A 24,650-nucleotide genomic window follows, 5' to 3' on the forward strand; every position below is an offset into this window, starting at 1 on the left:
GTTTTACTTTGAGTCTGGAGATTATGTGTTCGATTATCGTTCAAAGTATTTAAGTGTTTTTTTTTCATCCGAGCGTTGAAACATTTCGTTTAGTTGCTAATTGCTTTTTGGTTCTGAAAACTGCAACAGGTTATATACGGTGCTGTCTTGACAATAATGTATCTGATACTGTATTAATATATTTTATTATTGAAGACAATCTAAGCGATTCTTAAACGAAAATTTAAAAAAAAAAATACGGTCACATCTTGGACTCGAACCCAGAACCCTTGCCTTGCCGGAGCTCAGCTTTACCAACTGAGCTAATGGGACCCTATCTCCTTCGGTCATATTTAACTGTATCATACTTCGAATAAGAACTACCAAGATTGTCTTCATTTTTTCACCACACATTTTTATTGGCTACTATCTTTATGAATGATCCTGCGTTCGAGTCCTAGATGTGACCGTATTTTTTTTTTGATTTTTCGTTTTCAAATTTTTGTTTAGGAATCGCTAATATTATCTTCAATAATTAAATATTTCAATTTGGGGTTTTACTCATTAAGTTATTCAAAAAAATAGAATATTAATATATACTAGCAGTTAAAAACCCGCTCCGCGGGTTTTTGCTGCTAGGCCCTGCGGGCGGCACTTCTTGCACGGCACTGATATTAACTGTTATGGTACCTAATATAATTTGCTCATAGGAGACTTGCAGTGCTTAAATATGTGTTACAACCGTCAATGTCTATAAGTTGAATCAATATCGTATAGTTTGCCACAACAATCAAAGATAGTTATAACAAAGTTGACTGAAATAATAGATTATTACATATTGATTAATTGTACCCGTGTTTATGGATAAAAGGAGGGTAATTGTGCGATGAGATTAACAGTCGGTTTAATTAAAAGGTGTAAATTTTACTCCAACTGGTGGTAATTCTTTACCTAAAACTGTTACTGTATCTAATAAAGTTTAAAGTTAGAATATATATACACCTTCATCAGGAGAGTAAAAATCTATATATAAAGGTAGATTATTACAATATAGCGCCCCTGAGGTGATATCTCACAAAAGCGGCGCTATGCAAATTGTCCAATTAATAAATAAATATAATGTTTACATTTTATTATGTACGTATGCATTGATATACAATGGAAATAGATAAAATAATGTTATCCTATTAAACTTTATTTTATTAAAAAACAAATAACTTTTTTAACATCACTTTATTATATACAACCAATACATGTTTCATGAACGAAGTATACACCGAAGTCAAAAATTAAATATAGACTACAATTGGAAAAAAAGAAGTGGAAGGAGGGGGGGGGTAAGAGTAGGCTGGGTTTATACGAATTAGGAATTACAATATGAAAGACCAGTTAAGTGGGAAAATATTTAAAAGAGAGTTTATAAAAAAAAATTCTTGTTAATTATATCTACTTTTATAAACATGTTCTCTTATTTTTAAAATTTCGAAATTATTTATTTGTGATGCTTTATATCCCGTGTGAAGTATTTTAAGACCTGAAAAAAAAATGCATAAAACAATATATTCATAAGACAAATAACATTTAATAACGGTTATTCTAATAAATTGAAAGTTGAAATACTAAATAAAAAAATTAAACATATTCTCTTCAAACGGTATTTTTACCCTATTTCTTAAGATATAAATAAACAATCAGGATTAAAGCATCGCAAATAAATAATTTTTAAATTTTAGAAATTATAAAACATGTCAATATAAAATCAGATATAATTAATAAGCAAAAAAAAATATAAATAATAATGAAAAATGCCATTGAAAAGTTTAAATAAACTTCCAGAAGAAATCTTCTTATGAAACGCTTAATGGTCAAGTAATTTTGCATATTTAAATATTCGCGCCAGTTATTTGGTTAGTTTTTACACCGCCAGAGGTGCGCTCTGTGTCGGCCAGCTATTGCCGGCCATATTGAATGAACGCGTGCTTTTTTCGTCAAACGTCAAACGTAATCACGTAATTGTGGATAATTTTCACTGTAATTTAATTAATCCAATGGATTATAAACTTTCTAAAACATATTTTCTTCGATATTATCCAAAAATTATATGAGGAGAAACGATATTTTTGAAGAAATGTCGTATTACATGTGGCGATTCTTTTTCAGTATGAAATCGTGTCTTAATTTTTAATGTCTTATTTTTTTGTATCCAGTCGCCTGCAAACCGAAATGAACCTTACGGTTGCTTAAAATTGAGGGGCGGATTGGTATTTTTTGCCTGCAGACCCCCAATGCAGAATTTATCCGAATCACATAATATGAATTTGACCAATCAGAGGGCCTACATCGTCCAGACGCTGGGACAATAATACTATCAGATTTTTAATGTAGTTTTTAACCGAAGAGTAAATAATATAAACCACTGTATGTATTGTGTAATCTGCAAAAGCAGCAAAAATTCACGAAAGTGAATTTGGCGTCTTAAAAATTTTATTGCATTTGTTTATGTTATTTTTGGCTGGAATTTTACGGTAAGAATTGACGCCATAAATAATTGAATGTTGAAACCCAGAGTGTTACTCTGGTAATAGTAATTTCTAGTAAATCAGGACACCTTTTATTTTTCATGATTATATCAATATGTTGGAAAAATTTAAGAAATAATATTGAATAATTAAGGAAAATATTTCAGATATAAACAGGTGAAACGTAAATCGTTCAACTGATTATTCTAACAAATCATTTAGGCAGGTTGTCACGTGACCGCCATCGAAACCTTATCATCCGTCGCTTATCTCCTCGACTGAGAAAGCCTTACGAGCTTAATTGCCGGCAAAGCCTCCAACCTTACAGCTCTACAGGCCTACAGTCTTCGACCGAGCCTCCCCGAGCCGCAGCGGAAACGCCCGAAGCGGGTGGCGATGGCCGTTTAACGAAAATAACGGCGATTGTCGCGGCACAGTGGAACGGAAGCGGATTAGATAACGAAATCGTTTTCCGTTCTTGTTGTTATTTAACGGATTGTGGAACTCTAATCATAAAGAGATTTAAATTAATTCAAGGGTAAATAAAATAATATAAACGCTAATAATTATAACTGACGCACGTGGGAAAAGCAAAGGAAAAAGCCATCTCATGCAATGCTTTGTACTTGTTACGTTATTCGAGTATGATTTAAACTACTTTGACTACAGTTAAGATTTTACGACATAAAAGAGCAGTCTACGAGTGTATATGTTTGTGTTCAATCTATTTATACTTATATTTTTGTGGATAACAATCATTACCTAGTTTGACATCTTATTAGCTAAGAAGCAGAAACCTGTTTGTCTGATACCTGAGGCAGCTTAAAAATCTCTAACGGAAAGGTCCGGCGTTGTAAAACTTACTCATATATTTTTTTTTGAAATTTCAAATCAACGTAATTATTTTGAAGATCTTATGTGTAACACCAGTTTTCTTTAATATTGGTACTTCTAGGGACCATCTGTTCTGTGGTGTTATTTCATCTCAAACCTCTAAGAACAGCATTGTGTACATTGTACTTTAATGTGATAGTAGTGATAGTAGATTAGTAGCTCTGCCTATTTGGTTTGTGTCCACAGATTTGATTGGATACTTAACACCGCTGGTTAATTCAACAACACAACATACAATATACAAGACACCGTCTTTACTCGGATAATATATCACGTCCATAATAGAGAGGGACATGGTCAGAGGACTAACAGATTAATGCTTTGTATTAATGCCGTTGGAATTATTTCCATAATGTATTCTAGTGTAACATAATGGCATATCCCAACATAAATAATGTGATATCATAATATAAATAACATCATTGAATTGAATTTAATGACGTTGGAGTTATCTTTGACTCCAAATTACGCTTCTTGAATCACATTAATAGCATTACCAGTAAGGGATTACAAATGCTTGGATTTATTCTCAGAATCGCTAAAGACTTTAATAACATAAAAACTATAAAATTACTATACACGTCTCTGGTTAGAAGTCAGGTTGAATACAATGCAACCATTTGGTGTCCTCATTTAAACTCTCATTGTTTACAAATTGAAAAAATTCAAAATAAATTTTTACGTTTTATTAATTTCAAAATTGGTATTCCTATTATTGAAATCAATTATGTCAATTTACGCAGTAAACTTAACTTATCGAAATTATCTGAAAGGCGAAAAATATTTTATCTTCTTTTATTATATAAAATTGTTCATTCAAGGTTAGACTGCCCTGACACTATAAACTTGCTATCTTTACATATACCTCCAAAATATACAAGACGGAATATTTTATTCTACAACAATAACTTCGCTATGAATTCTGTGTTAGAAAGAATACATAGGTTGGGCAATGAACTAAGTGATGTCGCTGACATACTTAATTTAAACTTCAATACATTTAAAGCCAAATTAGTCCACCACTTTTTAAATGCAAATAATGTATGAGAAATCATTATATTTTATTTCGAATTTCTATTGTTTGTTTTATACTGTTGCTAAAAATGAAATTTGTAATTTTTATGTACTTAAAAGCCCAATAGGGCGTCAATAAATAAATAAATAAATCATTTGAAATATTTTGATCTTAAAATATGTGTATTTCCCCAAGAAAACTGATCGGAAACTGATTACGAAAACTGATTACGAAAACTGATCACGAAAACTGATCACGAAAACTGATCACAAGACATATTGGAGAATGATGAAGGCCTCCTCACAATCCGAAGGTCGCGGGATCAAACTCCGACTAGCAATTCGAAGGTCGCGGAAGCGACTCCGCGTGCGCAAGTAAATTTTATTTGATTAATTTGTGTGATTCCACAATTCAACTATTTAAAATAATATAAAGTATATTTGCAGTACGTTCTAAAGTTGATGATACTCTCAATATCACTCCGGTACCAATAATAATACCACCATCCAGGATTGAAATCACTCGAAGCCATTTTTTTAACAGCGAAGCACCTCTCCGCCTTTCTCTTCCCCATCTCCTTCTCCTCCTCACTACCTTCAGCCTGAAAATATACCCAAATTGGGGATGCAATAGTTTCACTAGCTTCAAGAGGTTAGGTGCATTTCTGGACACTTGTAGGGTATTCGATGATTTTTCACAAAAACGAAGCTATACAAATTATAAAAAAATAAAAGTCAAAGAAAATGGGAAGAAAAAGGTAAGAGAGTGCTTAGCAATTAAGTATTGATCCTAACCTATCTGTAAATAAGTCCTCACAAGAGTTTCAACTATCCAGAGACAGTGAAAAAATTGCATTTCTAGTTAGGAGATGTTGCGGGGCTGAAGAAAGTTGGGGAGATAATTTAGAAAAAAATATGCCTTGGCTTATTTAACATAGCTTAAGAATTTTTAAGTAACTCTGGACCGACTTGAAAAAATCTCTAAGTATTTAAAATGATGAATGGGTATCGACTCTCCAATACGAATACATCGATCGACTTTCTTATTCTTGAGTCTAGTCGAAGGTACATACTTACATACGCCAAACCTCAAAAGTCATTTCACTCCAACATTTCTTTCATCCCAAATAATCTTTTGGGATGAAAGAAAATTTTTATACTTCTACATTTTAATTTCTTTTGAGTAATTTTATTATTTTTAATATGATTCGAATAATTTTTATCTAGAAGCTATTATTTGGTATAAAACTTGTCTAGTTTTTAGTGTATAGTGTGTGCATTCACGAATGAATGAATACTTTTGACCGATGAAAACAATACATCCTTTCAATCGGGCGACTTTTCACGTGAATCGTTTGACGTCCACTTGCTGTATAAACTTCAAAGGACACAACACAGATGGCGTTTTGCTTATGGAATCAAATCAATCATGAAAGAGTCAGGGCTTTCAAACTATATGTAGTTTTATTCCATTTATGCTTTTGCCTGGACCAATGAAATAGAACACAAAATACTCCCATGCTAATATTTATATTGTTCGGTTAGATTATTTTCTTAATAGCAGTGTTTTTTTTGAGGTTAACTAGGAACATTCGCGTAATGAAGATTAAAAAATAGTGATATTAATTCAGCAATTAAAAACGAATAATTTTTGTTTATTGCTATCCAGATTACTTTGCAGAACTCCATTTCAAGTTTTTCTAATATATTTTTCATAAATGCTATCATGCAATTTATTAAAACACTGCCATTATACAATTTATTAAAAAAATATATTTATAACCTGCTGTGTAATTATTGTATTATTGAATATGTGAAAGAAAAGTTTCTTTCTTTCTCACTCTCTTATTTGAGAAATACTTCAAAAGCAGACCAAAACATCAAATTGTTGCGTTTAACTGATTGATCTGCCTTGATTCTTACTTTTCTTTTCCATTAACTAACATTGATATTACGATTGACACATAAGTCCGCTTACCATATTAACCAGACTGTTAAACAATGCGTTTATCAATCACAAAGGACCACTTTGCGTATTCCTTGTAATTATTTGAATGAGCTCAACCTAGTTAAAATTTTTTTTATAACAATGCATTATGTAGTTAATACAAAGATCGAGTGGCTATCGCTTAGCAGTACCCGATTTCACAATTCGCTACTCGAGGACTTGTAACTGATCCAATCAATTTAGCGAAATGATTGAAACACGGGTAGCGACACAATAGCCGATAGTTGAGGCCGAGGGGTAGGGAGAGGGTTGGTCTGGGGGTGCAGGGTGTTTTGTTCGTTAAACTAGATCGTTAGCTGAATATGCAACCGAGCTGCATTGAAGGCAGCGCGTGTGGAGTTAAAAGTTCAACTGCCACGTGGTATGAATGGAGACCTCACTCGAAGTCAAGGAGGGCCTCTTACATCACGTGGAATTACGCGCTCCATTGAGTGTGTTTAATTGTATCCAACACTAGAAGTGAAATTACTGCGGTTAAAGTACTTGAAAGTTAATAATGCTCAGACAGAATAGTAAAGTTGACGAGGTTGTAAATCACACTCGTCAAACCGAAATGTTTAAAACACTTCATATAGCATCCTTATACATTTAAGGGCTATTTAATCAACCAATTGACAGGTTATCTATAGGGTAATATATATATTAAGAATTAAATGAATAAATACTCACAATAAGAAGAAATCTCGGAAAATTTAATGAATATACGGCTACTATTCACAGGTTGGTTTAGTGAATAGTAAACTAGGACTTTATGAATAAATTAATTTTAAATTTAAAATTTCTATTTTTTAGCAAAAAAACACGACTAACCTACATTTTAACCCATTGTAATAAAACTAGCGATTACCTAGAATATTATATTGCAGGTAGGTACTTTATCACTTCTCCAAACAATGATTTTGAAAATGACACTTACATGAAAATTCTGGAGTTTTTAAATACACAATGATTGTTTATTATAGCTAATTAAGGAGAAGAAAGCAGCAAAATCTCTTTAACGGTGAGGCGGACGCAATGAAATTTGCACAAATTTTCAATCTAAAACCAATGCAATCATTTTTGGATCTCAACTTTCTTTTCTTCGTGAGGTAAGGAAATTTGAAGTAAGTTTTCCTTTAGCTATCGTAATAGAAGTCAAGCCATCATTTCTTTATATTTATAGAAGGAAAAAGAGGGTTCAAACTAAAGAGAAACCATTTACAGTTTGTACAAAAATATTTACGAATCTCAAGTTCTGAAAGACTTCATGAAACGTCTTTAAAATGAGTAATTTCAAATCAACATTTAACTGAAAAGATAAACATGTAATATTATTTAACTTGTGGGTTATGAATACATAATTTATCCATCTATTCTCAATCACTTACCGATCTGGATATTTGCACAGTCCACAGAATCTACGCCGGGTTACGAGGCACAACCGCCACGCCGCTCCGTAGCGCGCTACGAACTCTCTGACATCGGCGTAATAACAAGTAGAAAAGCGAAGCGTAGAACTTTAGCGGATTAAATGCTACATACTACAAAGGCAGTAAATTTATTGTAGAACGATAATTTATATCAGAATTGTTAATTGATATTTGTACAAATAAATCAAATATAAAACAATTCTCTAATGATAATCGTACTATGGAATTCTAATGGAATTCTCAGACTATAAAAATATTACTATGTGTTATTTCGGCTTGTGAAAAAATCAATCATTTAAAATACATGTAGGTTCAGTAGGATTTATAGTTCCAATTTGAAGTTCTACCGAGCCGAACCCTCTGGTATGAAAATATTTGGAGTCGCTGAATTATTTTCCCATTTGATCTCTGGTGAGTTGACGTGTTGTTCTTGTATTGTTTTGTATTTATTATCCTTATATAATGCACTTGCATAATGTCGATTGACTAGAAGATCATTTGTGGAAGAGTGTGTGGAAGGGTTTAGTTTTAATTATTAAATAGTTATAATTATTATTAAAAAATATACACCATCGTGCCGAGTGTCACTTATAATCAATTTCTTTAAATAAAAATCTTCACTTCAAATAAGTTATAGATATAAAGGAAATTAAAAAATGCATTCTTAAAATAATTGTAAGTCATATTTTAAAATATTGGTTCAGTTGTTAATTATAAATATCTGCCCCAAAAAGGGATTACACGATTTTTCCGAAACCGATCGGCCCGATAGAATAAATACAGTGATCTAGAAAAAGTGAGGTAGTTTTTTTTGTTAATTTAAATGATGATTATGATTATGATTATGATTTGACTTGATAATTTAAGTGCGTTAGAATATTAAAAAAACATTAATTTGTACACTATTTTTACCAGGAAAACGATACATTTTATATTTCTGTCTTTATTGGTCACCATCAACACAAACATTTCACAGTAGTTTTTTACAATCGCTAAAAGCTTTTGGCTCGTAATTCTTCATGCCATTTTATTTGCAGCGCGTTTATCGGAAACACGAGCGCTCTTCGTTTTTCCATGGCGGAAAATTTATTTCACACGCCGAATAATAATTTTTCCAAACAAAAGAAGGGGCGGTGGCCACAGAATGCGGCATTCATGGCAAACATTACCGACAGTTTATGGAACACAATGCTAAACTAATATGGGGAGAGCTGAACTTGTACCCTGTGCCATCGGTCGGGTTTAAACGTGCGTACAAATATTCATAAAACAACTGTATTGTTTGTATTTAAACTACTAATCACGTGTTTTGCTGTTCATAGAACACAATTTAAATAATATGTAAAAATGACACTCTTGCATTTTTCAGATTAATATTAATTGAATTTTAAGTTAACCTTTTCACTATTTTTCTAGATAACAGCATCATCGTGGCTATTTATTTATTACTACCACGGCTACTCAGAAATTTGTGTATAATATAAAAAACGTTCCATCAAAATCGTATGAAAATTATGAACTGAAAAGCTTAATTATTATTTCATCATGTTTATGTTTAACTATGTTTCCTGTGTTTCAGTTGTTTTCAACAATATTTCAGTTGTATTAAACTATATTTCAGTTGTATTAAACTATATTTTAGTTGGGTTTAACTATGTTTCATTTGGGTTTAGCAATGTTTTAGTAGTATTAAATGACTATAGTTTCACTTCTTGTTAACTGTGTTCCAGTTGTCTTAATAATGTTTCAGTTGTGTTTAACAATATTTTAGTTGTGTTTATCTATGTTTCATTTGGGTTTGACAATGTTCAAGGTCCGATTGACTATGTTTCACCCTTTTTTGATTGGATGGATTTCATCTTCTATTCTGCAACAAGCATCTCCATTTCAAATTGTTTTAAAATTTAATCGTTAATCACGTTCATTTCACGTCAACAGTGTTGTAATCACAGAATTACAATTTGATTCGAATGCTAAATAATGGTCTGTCAAATCATTCTTCCAAATAGTAAGCTCAGGGCATCTTTATTATGTTTCCAATTATTTTTCCCTTAACTTTTTCCATTAACACTTCTTTCGCACAGCCTAATAAATTAAAACTAAAACTAAAAATTAAACGAAATCTCGAAAAATTATTACAACTCTAACAAACTCAACACTTTTATCTCCAACCGTATTTTGTTTCTGATAGCGTTCGTTTCTCTTTACGTTTCTTTATTTCGTTATTCCCTTACTTCGTTATTCCAACGGCCACTATCGCATTCCTCGGCCGTACAACGGCGCAGATCGGCCGGGCGATAGTTCCGCCACTGGCGGTAACGGCGCATAACGAATACCAACGACTCGTACGTAGTACTACGTTACGGCCGGCGTTACGAGGGGGTCGGCAACCTACATAATATTGAATTTGTGTATTTTCTAAAGTTTCTTGGAAAACGAAAACATAGTTGATTCTAAAGTGGAAATTCCCGCCGACCTCCCACGCTTTTGCTTAAGATTACATTCATTGACTTTTTTTTGAAGTGAAACTTCTTTAGGCGCGTAATTCGGGGACGGAGTAAAACCGAGTCAGGATCGACACGAAAATGCGGGTACCCCCACCACCGCTCACCGTTCACTGTCCCTCTCTCACCATATGCGCTTGTTGAGGTGGGGGAGCCGCTCACGAACGTTCTCTCCCGACACGGGACAACAATCGATGCAGTTTTTGCACGATTCATTAAGGATTTAAGTGCTCATGTATATATCTCGCACTTTAGTTACCATAACCCAATTATCACGACATTAGGAAATGATATTCATGAAATTGACAATGAAAATGGCACATGATTGGTAAATTGTCATTGTAATTTCTTTGTAATTTTTAATTGTAATATTGTTATTTATGTAATATTGTATACTTGTGAATAAATTGAAAATTTTTGGAACTATACATTAATCGAACGTCATTCATCTATAAGAAAATATTAGAAAAAGCAAATCCATGCTTCGTCGTTGAATTATTTAACCTCTAATTTTCAAACTAACCTAAGAGAGAAAATAGAGATGATGAAATGAAAATAGAGAGAGAGGAATACTAGAAGTTTCACTTCTGTCTTGCGTAGGCTTGACACACCCACTTTTTTTCTCTTAGGTTTGTCAACAGTGATTCATAACAAAGCTCTCGAAATACAATTACATTAATTAAACTTGGTTGATACTATCACTAATTACAGACAAACACAACATTGATGAACACAACACTGTAAGTAAAGAATAATGTACCTGTATGCACCTACATGCATACATGTATACACACATACATACACTTACATATACATTTCATAACAGCAACAGTAATTATTTTTTAGATCAACACGATAGGTAGCTTTAAGTCTTGTTTACGTTTGATTTGAAGGTGGCCAGTGATGACATTGACAAATCAATGGAATGACTTTTATATGTCTCGTTAAAATAACGGCACATTCTCGGTAAAGGTGAGTCATACCCCAGCTTAGTTTTATATTTTTTTATATGTAACGGAATATAATGTATAAGTCGGGAACCAATTCTAGGAACGTTGAACATAATTTGATAGAGTAAAAAAGGGCATTTTATTAGAGCATTAACACTTTTGAAAAGAAAATTTAAATCAATATTTAGTCTTCTCTGTTCAAGGGTGCGTACATTGTAGAAATTTAGTCTATCGGTGTAGTGAGGAAGTGATCAATTGACTTCACATTCTATCAGAATTAACTAGTAACTATTGAAACACCATTTCTTAATTTCAAGCTAATTTTTTGAAGGCAAAATTTTATTTTAATTATTTTCAAATATAGTACACAAATCATCATATTGCAACAGCGATAAAGGAAATTATAAATACAATTATTTGGCATAATTTGCTTAAAATCATATAACACAAGTGTGGGGAAAAAGATTAGACGTAGATGTACACAGTTAAAGATTACATTATACTTCGTGCTTGAATTTGTTGTAGGACATAAGGAAATTTCTACATTTTCAGCGACGCAGTAAAATAACTCAGTTTGCCCCCCTTGGCATCGCCATTTGTAATTTAGTTATGCATCTGGCAAGAATCAAAAGCGTATTGGCGGCCTCGCATTAAATTATCTGGGACGTAGAATCTTACTTTATTCAGAATGTGTTCAGCAGTAATGTGACATTCCACCTATAACTAAGGCTGTAGATACCCAGCATTCCTAAGATAAATGCTTTTGAAAATATCCATGGGTAAAAACCGAATTCTTCCATGTAAAGGTATCGTAAGATTTAGTACACAGACGGTGTGCTCTGGCCCCCATATCTGAGATCCACCCTCGGGGATGCTACGCACCAAGCTAAAGTAAAGCAGCCAACTGCAAGGTTGGTCAACTACTTGTGGCTGATGTGAAAATGGACGGATCGCCGCTCAACATTGTCGTTGAGTACATTTCTTGCTTTATCTGCGTTCACTTCTTTAATTGTACAAATTATTGTTCCAATTCTTCCCGAGAAGAATTTAGCTTGTTTAGTTATAAACTTATTCTTACATCGACTTGTGCCCCATATAATCTTCAGATACTTTTTTCTTCATCTATCCATAAAGGTAAAAATCGTTTATGCATATCGTACGTTTACTTTTTACCCTTATTTCTGCTTTAAATTCTTGTTATCTATGATATTAACATTAAAAACAACATTTCCTCATCAATATTAACGTTGGATCATGGATAATGGATCTCATTTCTACGGGAATATTTTTACTTTCGTAAAATTATACTAAAACGTGAAAACCAAAGTTTTTTTTTCATTTTTACTGTATTTATTTCAGTATACTCGTGCATACAGTTTATTGGTATATGGCTGATAAGAACAAGTAATACAAAAAACAAGATTTTATATTTTTGATAGTAAAACAATTCTTTTATTATTATCAAAATACACAGAAATAAATGTATTACAAATTTTAATTTATAAACATTTAGAATAGATTACAGTTTTAGTGAGAATAGAAGCAAAAGGTTTCAACACGGCATAATACCCCATAAATAAATCACTGTAATTCCAATTGTGAAATAATACAAAGAAATCAATTTTTTTTTGGCGCTCGCCGGGATTTGAAAACGTGACCTACGTATTGCTAGTTGAGGCCCTCAACCACGGCGTCCGAAGAAGAAGACTTAAAAAAATTCGAAAACCTTGTGTTTGAAAACCACAGGTTTGCGTTTCACGGCTACGCTTTGGCTACGCTGTTACACGCTGAGAGTAATGAATCGTTACGTGGCCGCTCTACGATATCCACTTGGCCGCTATGACCGCTCTACGCTTAGCGGCGTGGTACTAGATGAATACGTATTAGGCTACGTCGTCGAACTATCATTATTTTACCTTACGCTTTTATAAATTGATTTCACAAGTACTAAGGATAGAAACGTGGTGAAGAAAACTGCGTTTCGGGTACTGAATGCACGATGAGTTGTTATCAAAGAAGTCTTGAAGATTTTTATTCCTACATTATATAATTTGTTAACTTTTTTACTGCATTTAATTATTTCTGTAAAATGATCATCATTTTGAGCTCGTGGAGTTGTTGAATGCATGGTTTGGATTAATTTCACGAGGAGGCGCGTTGTCAATAAACATTTATCTAAAGCCGTTTAAAGTGACGTGGATTCAAATTTGTTTTCTCTCTCTAAGATAGGGTTTTTCAAAAGATGGGCGGGGGCCACAAATCGCAAATGAAAAAAGCTATGTTATTGTCAAACCGTGTAAGTTGAAAGCAGCTGACATCTTCTTGGACCAGAAAGTTAACAATAATTGCATCACATTCCACACTCTGACAATATAAAAAAAATGAGACAACACATATTGTACAATACTCTTTATTTTCAGCTATAAAAACGAAGTAGCAAAAAAGTTTAATAATTCTAGCGATTTATTCTATACGATTTTCAATGTTAAGCTAAGAATTGGAAACCTCTTGAAAACTTCATCTATCACATTGAAATAATTAACTAGGTATCACAAATCTAAGTAGTTTTTTATATGACTTTGACATAAATTTTAAAAGCAATAAATTAAGCTTTGATAATAATCAACAGTTTTTTTTATAACCTGATCTCAACCTAAAATAAGCTGTGTAGGAGTGCGAAATCTGTTTTTGGTAGAAAGGAGGAGTGACATAAATAAGTTTGGGAACCCCTGATCCAAGACATGACAATATATGCTGTATACGAATTTGTTTACAAATTATTACTATGATAAAAAATTCAGTCGTATTTGTACTCGATGGAATTTATGGCGATATTTTACGGTCAATTATCGATTAACAAGAGAGGTCATGTTAATTAACTCCGTACGTTAATTAGTCGATATAAGCGATCTTATATATTATATATCGTACACACTTTCGAGAAAATATTATTTTATCTATCGGAAAAACTTACCTTGTATAAGTTTCGTACTCTAAATGTAAAAGCTGTAATGTCTAAAGTAATAACATCATGCACACGAGTATACACTCTCAATACATAGCGTATCACATCGCACCTAATCCAATATTCCCTTGCCACTAGGTATGGCAGTATTCCTGTTTTATTTTCCCCATCAAATAAAACAATATGGCGACGAAGGGAAGGATCTGTTTCGGCGCGCAAAGAAAATGCCGTGAGATTGTGACGGGAATAATAAAAAGGAGAATGGGGATGAGAAACAGGGAAGAAAATGCTGGGTATTTTGTATTACCTTATTTTGTCTGAATTTAAGCTGTATTTTACGATTTTGTGAGCATTGTACAAATTAAAATCATATGAAAACCTTTTATATATTTGAAAATAAGAAGTCTGTTAGATTCTAGATCCGTTATAAAGTGGCATAAGAAGTCTAAAATCAAGTTTTTCAATTTTCAAAGTTGCGCCATCTCTTAAAATACGTGTTTGCGCGCGTGGGGGTGCAAGAGTGCCAACTAGACGACAGAATGAATTGTCATCGACAATAAGTCTTCAGCTATATGTCGAGAAGCGGGGTAATTTCCACTTCTAAGGTTCCATTTCATTCATTCATGTATTCATTCAATCAAGAAAACAAAATCGAAACTCAAATAATGATTAAAAAATTACGTCAGCACAGGTAAGTCACCCAGTGAGGCCAAAATTACTGGATAGCTATGAAATGAAAACAAATATTGTATCAAAATAAAAAAATTTAAAAAATGTATTTGTAAATAACATTCTTTCCGTTCAGCTTTTATTTTGAAAACATAAAAATATTTTTTTTCCATTCTAATTTGTAGATTAAATTTTTAAAATATGACATTCCAAGTACACTGAAGCTTTTGTAATAAAATGAACCAGTTTTTCAACAACATGATTATTTAAAAAAAGTTGTGACGGACATTGTGTAGCAGTTTATACGGTTAACTGAAATTTCAAAGTTTCATTTCTCACGATTGATATAACATATCAGATTAAAAATAGTTGCGTTGACCTAAAAAATCTGTTATAAATTAAATTTCAAATAGTGATCAACACAAACAAGATGTTTTCTTTCGTATTTTCCAACGCCAGCGTCCATTATTCCGCATAGGTCTCGAGTCTTAAAAGGAACATATTTTATTCTATCGGAGTTCGCAGGAGGCTTGAAAGAGGCTGTATTTCACATATTTGCTTAGAGCCTGCTAGAGCCTGTGCACGTGACCTCTTGCTGGAGGTCTTAGCTCTGTAGGAAAAGCCACGGACGTGTTGGTGTTGCAAAGTGTTTGCGGGCGTGTTGTCTTTCATTTGAATGACTAGATTTTTTGCTTTACCAATTTGAAAGTTTTAAAGGCGAGTGATTGCTTGAACATTGAAAACTGGCCATGCTTTCGAAAGTGTTTTAAACAAACTATAAATATTTTTACGTAAATAATGTTCAGACAAGTACTTAATTTGTTGTGCAATGGTAATTTGTTTGAATGACTTTAAGAAGAATTATATTGTAGAAAGCATTTTCCGATATGATTCTAGTAAGAACAAGTAAATATGTTTAAACATTTTACAAAACTTGGTCGGAGAGGTCGCCGCTAGTTCAAATCCAGGAGTGCGCAAGTACATTTTATTTGATTGAATTGTGCTTTTTCACGCGTTCCGCATTATAAGGTTTATTCGCGGCATGTTCCAAAGTTAAAGAAACTCTAAGTATCGCCCTGGTGTGAGAATTGAAACATTGCTTGAAATGGCTTTATCCACTTTAATTTCAGCCTATGTAGATATACCATAGTTTGAGGAAAAAATGTACCAGTTGAATGAAGATGGCCGTGAAACCAAATGATAATTAATGAAAGTCTAAATAAATCATTATAATGGAAGTACAAAAATATTCAAATGTAAATAATAAATACATCTATGTTCAAATGTCTTTTCAACTATTCTCTTTGGTGTGATTCAGGATTGAACCTTCCTACCCAGGAATTGAAGTCTACAACTCTACCAACTGAGCCAAATCCCGATTGGATAAGACCGACATTTATTAAGTATATCAACTGGTGTAATGTCATCGAATTTAAGAAAAATGTGTATATTTCAGCACGCGTGTGTGTTACCACTAATGAAATATTGCATTATCATCGACAACGAGTCTATCTGTCAGGTTTCAGCTGGATCGAATGTCAGGAAGAGGGTTAATTTCCACTTTCAAGATTTACATTCATTCACCAAAATAAAAGTAATATTAAAATAGATGTTTTTTTTTAAATCCCCCTCAATTTTTCAGCCTTACAAAAATTCATTAAATATATATTATAAGTTGTGTTTTCCCACTAGTTCCGGCAAACAAAATCTTATGCAGAATAACATAAAAAAATCTTACCTCTTTTATGAAGTTCTTCGCGGCCAGGATGAGTGCTTCCCAAGACGGGGGCCGCGGGCGGCGGAGGAGCGGGCGGAAGCTGCAGGTGCGCCGCAGGCGGGGCCGCGCCGTACCAGGCCCAACCGCCGACCCCGACCCCCGCTTGACCCGCAGCGTTGAACATGCGCAGCTTGTCGTACACGCTGTCACCCGTTGACGTGGGGCCGGATTGCTGCTCTTTTTGAGAGGCCAGGTTTCGGAGGACGCGGTTGATTGAGGATACCTGGAGAAAGACATGGAGATGTTTTTATAATGTTGAGAACCACTGGAAAAGAACCTACGCGTTCCATAAATTGGAAACAATTATTCAAATGTGAGGAAAGTTTAATCTCTTGGTAACAACGGTTCACCTGACATTACGTAGAAAGATATTTAAGAATAGTCGCTACTACAAAAATTCATATGTTACTTTGTTGTAATATTAATTTCTTATAATTAAATCATAATATGTAAATGAAATCCTCAGCACGGGAGATCCCATTGAGGATATCATTATCTCTATATGTTACCAAGAAAATAAGACAAAAAATCATTATCATTATTACACGGATTCAACACATTTTTGTCTATGGAACAAACGGCAAAATTTTGTGTAATTTGTTGGCAAATAAGTGTACATTTCATAGCTTCATAACTCACGACAAAAATGAGAAACAGTTGCGTTTACCTAGAAATCCAAGAATTTTCATTTCTTTTTATGACACTTTCATCCTTGAGGATGCTGTGCGGAGGGATTTTTAAGGAAATAAAGGACAAGAAGTACTGGGAAGGAAATAGGTATGAGGAGTGGGTAGGAATCTAGTAGTGAATGTGTCTAGAAGTGACGAACGAATAAATCCATTTCTCCCAGTGCGATAGGTCGATAGAGTTCTGCTGGAGTGGTCAAAGAGTCTCCACGCAGTAGGTGGGCAGACGCATAACCTAGATAAACCTCACCCCATGAAACCACCTGAGGTGGAAGTGTTGATTATCCATTGAATGGTTCCCGGGGTGGCGGTGTCCCAACACGAAGTATTTTTTTTTTCAAACATTAAAAACATCTCAATTCGAAATTTAATCAATGTTCGTAGCTGATGTACGACGTTGTATCCTTTTCGACAATTAAACTTAATTTGTAACAACATTATCCCCTAACTAAATTAATTCAGCCACCATAAATAACATATTTATACCCTGCTTTCAAATATGTAATTAAAACTTTGGTATAATATTTATTTGTGTGCTGGTGGGTCTTCCCTGAATTCGAGTACAGCGGCACTACTAGTAATAGGCTTTTCTCTTTAATCCTAATGTTTCACTAATGGAAGATTATCCCCGCGCGGAACACTACTGTAAAAGCGAGGGGAATTATTTTTACAGCGCTGTAACAACACTGCGATGTCAAGATTGAAATACATTATAGGAAAATAGAATTTCACGAATTAAAGTTTTAATAATTAAATGATTCTTAAACGAAATATGTGAAACAGAAAAGACAGAAAAAGATTCAGTTCCATCTAGGAATTGAACCCAGGACCTCTTTCTTGCCCGGGAAGTGCTGATCCAATTCAACCACATTAATTTCGAATAAGTTTAAAGAGTATCCTTCAACGACTGATTTTTTTCTGTCTTTTCTGTTTCAAGTCTTTCTTTTGATAGTCATTAATGCTGTCTTCAATAATAAAATAGTACAATTTAAGGTTTTACTCATTAATATATTCTTCTATAAATATAACTTTTTTTTTGCCAACTGGTTTCGCTCGTTATGAATTTTTGTATGCATAATATTTCTGCCTACGCTCCTACAGTAAATTTTAGCACAAACCTACCGAAATGGTTGAGAAAAAGTATGACAACATTTGCAAGTTTTTTGTCGCCATTATTAAATTCCATATGCCGATTAGGAACACAAGACAAAATTTAACATTCTTCTGCAATACATACACAACCAACTATCAGACACACTCACTAACCAATAGAATGCTGATCCTGCAAGATTGGGGGGGGGGGGTCTAAAATATATAAATAATTAATCGTCTAGCATTATTTAAGAGAGTAATATTATATAGAGGAACAAAAAAAATAATTTACGCCTATTGTAATGATTTTTTACTTTTACAATAGTACTGCAATAGCATAGTTAGTAATGTCGCCAGAATTTCAAAAGATTTCGAATCATGGATGCGGTAATAATCTTCTTTCACGTGAATATATATTAATGTGAAAACGTCTAAAGCACTCCCATACTAAGGTCCCGAAAGAGTTAACGATGAAACGATTTTGTTGTTCTCAAATATTTAAATAGTTTACTGATCTAATATGTTTACACAAAATAATTCACGGCCATCTTGATGCTGCATTATTTCTTAGAAATATTGAAATAAATGTTCCCAATTCACATTGTTTAAGACGTCGTAGCATGTTTCACCAGAATGCATTTGAAATAATATCGCCTATTTTATACCTCTGACCCAATTTTTTCAATTTTATGATAAGATACAGTGTGCTGAAGTAAACATTTTCATTGATAATTTATTCGGATTCCAAAAAAATGGTCTGCTGTCGCTAAAAAATATGTTACGCTTGTAATGTTATGTTATGTCTCTATTTATGTCTCTTTTGACTTTTTTGTAATACTTATAATTTCATTGAGCTTTCATATGATAATGTATATAAAGCAAAATAATGTATCCTATGTCTGAGTAGGTTTTTATAATTGTTGTACCTATTTGTGTATTAAGTAAGTTTTTGTAACTGGATTATTCTCCCAAGGATTGGCCCAAGGGTTGTGGTGCTATGTGGAATGTATACTCTATAAATAGACCATGCTTACGTGATCGTGCGCTTATGTCATCCAGCGGGGAGGGGGGGGGGTTAGATAGTCAGTGGTAACGGGGCAACGAAAATGGTTACATTAATTATTCGTTATACGTCATCATATAGATCTTGAGCTGTTCTAAAAATAAGTTGAGCCGAAAAATATTCAAGCTGTCGAGTCGAAAATTGTGCCGAGTGACAGTTGACAAAACGTTATAAAATTGCCTGTTTCTGATAATATAAGTATATTTCACTACCCTGTATTATATTTTATGAATAAATACGTTCATGAAAAAGTCAGTTTCATTTTACGCTACCTCCTTCTTTAGCCAACGTTTCCAAATTACACATCTGCCCTGATGATGAACACTGCAGTGCTGTCCAAAATGTTGGCTAAAGAAGGAGGTAGCGCAACACGGCATAATAACTCAAGAATAAATCACTATGGTAGAGTTAAGATTTATTGCCTATTAATATTTAATATAATTTAACATCCAATTTGATAAGGTATAATTTATATATATTATCAGCTGTCAATTTCAAATAATTATTACCAAAAAGCGATTGGTAGCCCAAAGTGCTTAATTTATTCTTGAACCCAAACGTCAGGCATTTTTCCGAGTGAGCGCTTCGTAGGTCAACGCATCAACACCCGCCATTTTAGGCTGCGTGAAATAATAATACCGGATATTGCGAAGGCTTCGGCGGGATCGTATCAGAGTTGCCATGGCGACGGATGTAGCCGCGCCGGGCGCATGCGCATGAGTAAAGGGGGTCCCTTCCGGAAAAACAACCAGTGATTTTCACCGGGGGTGGAAATGTGGTTGGGGTGCACAGTCTGATTGGAAAGGCAAGACGGCTTTGTAGACAAGTTGCGCTTGGAATTTTATTCAGATCTGTTGAATAAAATAATGCTCAAATGAAAATAATGGAATATTAGCAGAAAAAGACGGCGTTTTGTTACCTTCATCAAACTATGACGGAAAAAAATTGATGATGATTATATTATAAATATTCAGTAAATACCAAGTTAGTTAAAATGTTATTTAGAATAATCTGAGCTCATTTACGACCAGAATGTATACGATTTCTATTAGAGCGTTATTTGATAAGTTCATTTTATCCAAGTCCATAATCTAAATGGATAGTCAATGTCAAATTAGCTCAGTGGTAATGGCACTTCCCCGGCAAGAAAGAGGTCCTAGGTTCATTTCCTGGACGTGACTGAATCTTTTTCTATTCCACATCTTTAGTTTGAGAGTATTTGATAATGTTTTCGCCCACCTCACAATGCTGTCCAACCCCATACCTGTACTGACATGGTTGCTCTTGTGAGATGTCACATAAAAATAACACAACCTTGCAATGATGAGTTCTCGCGTAATTATAATTGTGTAGCTATTTTTATGCAATGATTTTTTCCATCACTATATCATTTCCAAGATGGGCCGTATTTTTTTTTAAATTATACATGCGTAACAAGGACGAAACCGGGTAGTAAACACTTGCATGCAGTGAGTTACTAATATGTTCTATTAAATATTTTTCAATATATGCATAAAAAGAGGCTTATTTTATCGGTGAAGCCTGCGCAATATTACATGCATTTTTGTTTGCTAATAATACAACCGAAATAAATCACATTTATTCACTCAATGCTGTTACATTATTAACAAAGCACCGAAATCATAATATTATTGACACTGCCATTATTTATTTTAATAACATCTTGAAATTTTAATTCATGCAACCTTTAGCAAAAAAAATGTGTCCGTATTCATAATAGTAGCAGTAATAATTTTTTTCTGTTTCATATACAGTTTTAATAAGCCGGCGAATTTGAAAAAGGAATGAAAAGAATTTTGGAAAAAAATACGCCAGGTGAGGGATGCGGTCGGATGGTTCTGAATGGACACAAATATTATTATTAGGTAGGTACTACAAATTTGCCGCGCAAAAAATGTTCTCGCTATTAAACTGGGTGACTCAAAACGAACACAATTCACTGAAATGTTATCTAAGTTATGTTAATTGATGATTCGTTTTTACTTTTGAACTGGCAGTTGCTACCCGGTTTCACTCGTGTTTCAACACAATTTTATAAATTTAATATTTTAAGGCCTGCAACTAACTTGTAGTGAAAGTGAAGTAGCGAGCTGTAAACTAAAAAATAAAACTAGAAATTTTTGAAAAAATATAAAATACGCAAATTTCATGACGCCAGAGATCTTTCAGGTGTTTTTTGTAAAACATACCAAGAAATTTTCGGCTTTTGCTAATTTATTAAGAATCTCTTCAAACTATAGGTAATCCGGTTAAAACGAGATTGCAGGACTTTAACTAATGAATTTACAGGTTAACTGATAAAATTTTAGTAAATACATGTACAGTAATATATTCGAAATTTATCAGGAAACCTGTTAATGCGTGTTAAAGGCCTGCAATCCTGTTATAAACCAGATTAGCAATAATTTGTAGAGATTCTTAATAAATTAGCAGTACTCGTTTTTCTCCGTGTACGATAATAAATATTTGAAATTATATTCGGTTTTATTTATCGGAGGTTGGTTATCATCAGGTTAGTTTTCACACTATTTTAAAGACATGGCGTGTTGATTGAGAGGTTGCCAAATTGCAAAAACTGGCTACATTACGCAACCAGTGCAAAGTATCCTTGAAGTGATTGATTCATTAACCGGCAATGTCTAAAGCTGACCAAATATGTTTTAAGACGTTGATGCATTTCAAAGTTTCCTTTACTATGATTCGGACGATCCCAGTGAGGATATCATTATATCTCTTTGTTAAAAAAATGAAAAACTTATTATTATTTTGTTGTTATTTTATTATTATTATTTGAGCATCTCTGAACACTCTGTAGCCGTATAAGCAAAAATACCGTCCCCTACATGAGAACAACACAGACGTATTCTAGAGATGTCAATACATTATCCGATATAATCCCACTTGAGATCGAAAGTACTAATACTTGTCTATGCTCCCGTCTAGTCCTACCTTGTCTCTGGATCAATATCGGTATGTTCGGTGTGACTGGCGGACAATGACGTGACATGTCACGACAATGTCGATTCGCCTTTGTTACATCACTATGGTCAGAATTGAAGTGCTTGCTGTGAAAGTGAAATGCGTCGGGATTTAAAAGGGCATTGTTGTGAAATTATACGTTTTGTTGTGGTCATGAATTAATGTGTCAAGAATGTTGAGAACTTACATTTTACAGGACGGATAATCTTAATCTTAAATTGTAAGAAAAATGAAATTCGTCCAATGTTGCACAAAATAATTACAAATTTACAAATTGCTATTCAAGAAAATTAGTATTATTTGGGTACAAAAATTAAATTAAAAAAAAAAAAACACTAAATTCAATCCTCTGTCTGTAACTGCGGTTCAAAGACCTGAAGAACTTTTGCTTTCAGTTTAAGTTTAATTTTCAAAATTGGAAGTGTTTGTGTGGAGAATTCTATAAAGTACCTACCAACATATAATATAAAATTATTAAATGAACAATTAAAATAATTGCCATTTTCAAAATTGAAATTGATTTTTTAAGACTTTTCCAATAAGAGACAGATAAATTTGACGTTCAACACTTCTAAAGCTCTAACGCCGAACGACTGGAAACTATCGAATCTGATCCCCTAATAATAGGAACACATAGTACAACAAACAACACAATAAGTTCTTTGTGGGCGTGATCCAAATATTTGCATAATGGAGGCTTAAGTTTCCAGTACGAAATTGCGTTTAAAAAATTCAAATGAAATCTACGATGGCAGGTGAGTATAAGTGAGACGGAGCGCTGGGCTATTGAGCTAAATGAAACATTTGTTTTCCATTTAAATTTGTATGGACGTCACTCCTAGTGTTATTCTATATTTTATGGTGGAACATGTATTAAGGCGAGATATTAATTCGCAATAGTGCCTCTGTGACTATCATGTGGGTTTTTACGGGCTTTTTTATGTGAAACCGCACAAGAGTCCCAACTGCTCCCAACCAGTAAGACTATGGCATTCCCAATTGGGGTATGTGGTGAGGTTGATGGTAATGAGGATGGAAAGGTGATGGGGAAGTACCTAGATATTCAGATCTAGTCACCAAACAGAGCTCAAGTAAAAAAAAAAAAAACAATCTCACGATGTTATTCTTTCCTTTCTTAATGTTATTCATAGGTACCAACGTGTACGCCTCACAGATTTAATTTTTACCATTCGGATGACTTTATTCCTTCTACTGCTTATCTGTGCATTCACAAAATTTGGTGATTTTTTACAAAAAAGGCGCTATACAAATCATCCAAATATATTATGTAATTATTCAATTTTATCATTTATTTTACTATTTAAGTTGTCTATTATGCTTCATTTAAATTAAGTCAAAGGTTACAACTTCTATGCCCATCGTACCGTAGTACCAAAGCTCACGTTTTCAGTCCATCCGAATCAAACAGATTCCATTCAATCTGATACGAATACCAAAACATATTTAATAAAACATTTTTTCATAAATAAATAATAATGTTGAAACGCACAGAAGGTCTGGCGATATTTCTAAGGCCAAAATAACAAATGGCCCGGTCAAAATGAACCCGAATAATCCAATAAAAGAAATACCGCTTCGCTGGACCCATTTTACTCCTAAATTATTTAGAAAATATGTTATTTGTTATGAAATGAAAAGAGATTTCATCACAATGGAAGTTGAACGCCGGCCAATGTCCAATGGCCGACAAAAAATGAATATTTCGGATTGAATTAAATAAATTTACAAGCCGAAGATTATGTTATTGAAATCTATTAAAATGAGAATAGCGTTATTATATTTTTGCGTACAGATAAGATCAATTGATTTAAATAATTTTTGATTTCTACAAATACATATTATTTATAAGAAACGCTGTACTGTAAATTAACGTAAAGCAGAAAATCTGCTCTTATGAATGGAAAATACATATTTTTTATAAGAAACGTTGTACTGGAAATTAACGTAAAGCAGAAAATCTGCTCTTTTGAAAGTACGTCATTACTCGAACATTGAGCTCTGGTGTCACGAAATTTGCACCCTTTTATATATTTTAATCTTGAAATGTCAGATCCATCACGAGCTATGGAGCTTGTGATTGAATTAACATTGTTAATTCTG

The 24,650-nt window shown here is 33.3% G+C and overlaps 1 protein-coding gene across 1 annotated transcript in view; it reads right to left on the reverse strand.

The window, feature by feature from the left end:
- Positions 1-24,650, reverse strand: part of toy (paired box 6 protein twin of eyeless) — a 145,179-nt gene that overhangs the window by 35,878 nt on the left and 84,651 nt on the right. Inside the window, exon 4 of the mRNA XM_089644679.1 lies at positions 16,650-16,911. Within this exon, the coding sequence (XP_089500805.1) occupies positions 16,650-16,911 (262 nt within the window). The remainder of the gene's footprint in view (positions 1-16,649; positions 16,912-24,650) is intronic.

The sequence above is a fragment of the Hesperophylax consimilis genome, chromosome 21 (genome assembly GCF_061612785.1).
Source record: "Hesperophylax consimilis isolate HC1 chromosome 21, BYU_Hcon_1.0, whole genome shotgun sequence".
NCBI classification, from domain to species: domain Eukaryota; kingdom Metazoa; phylum Arthropoda; class Insecta; order Trichoptera; family Limnephilidae; genus Hesperophylax; species Hesperophylax consimilis.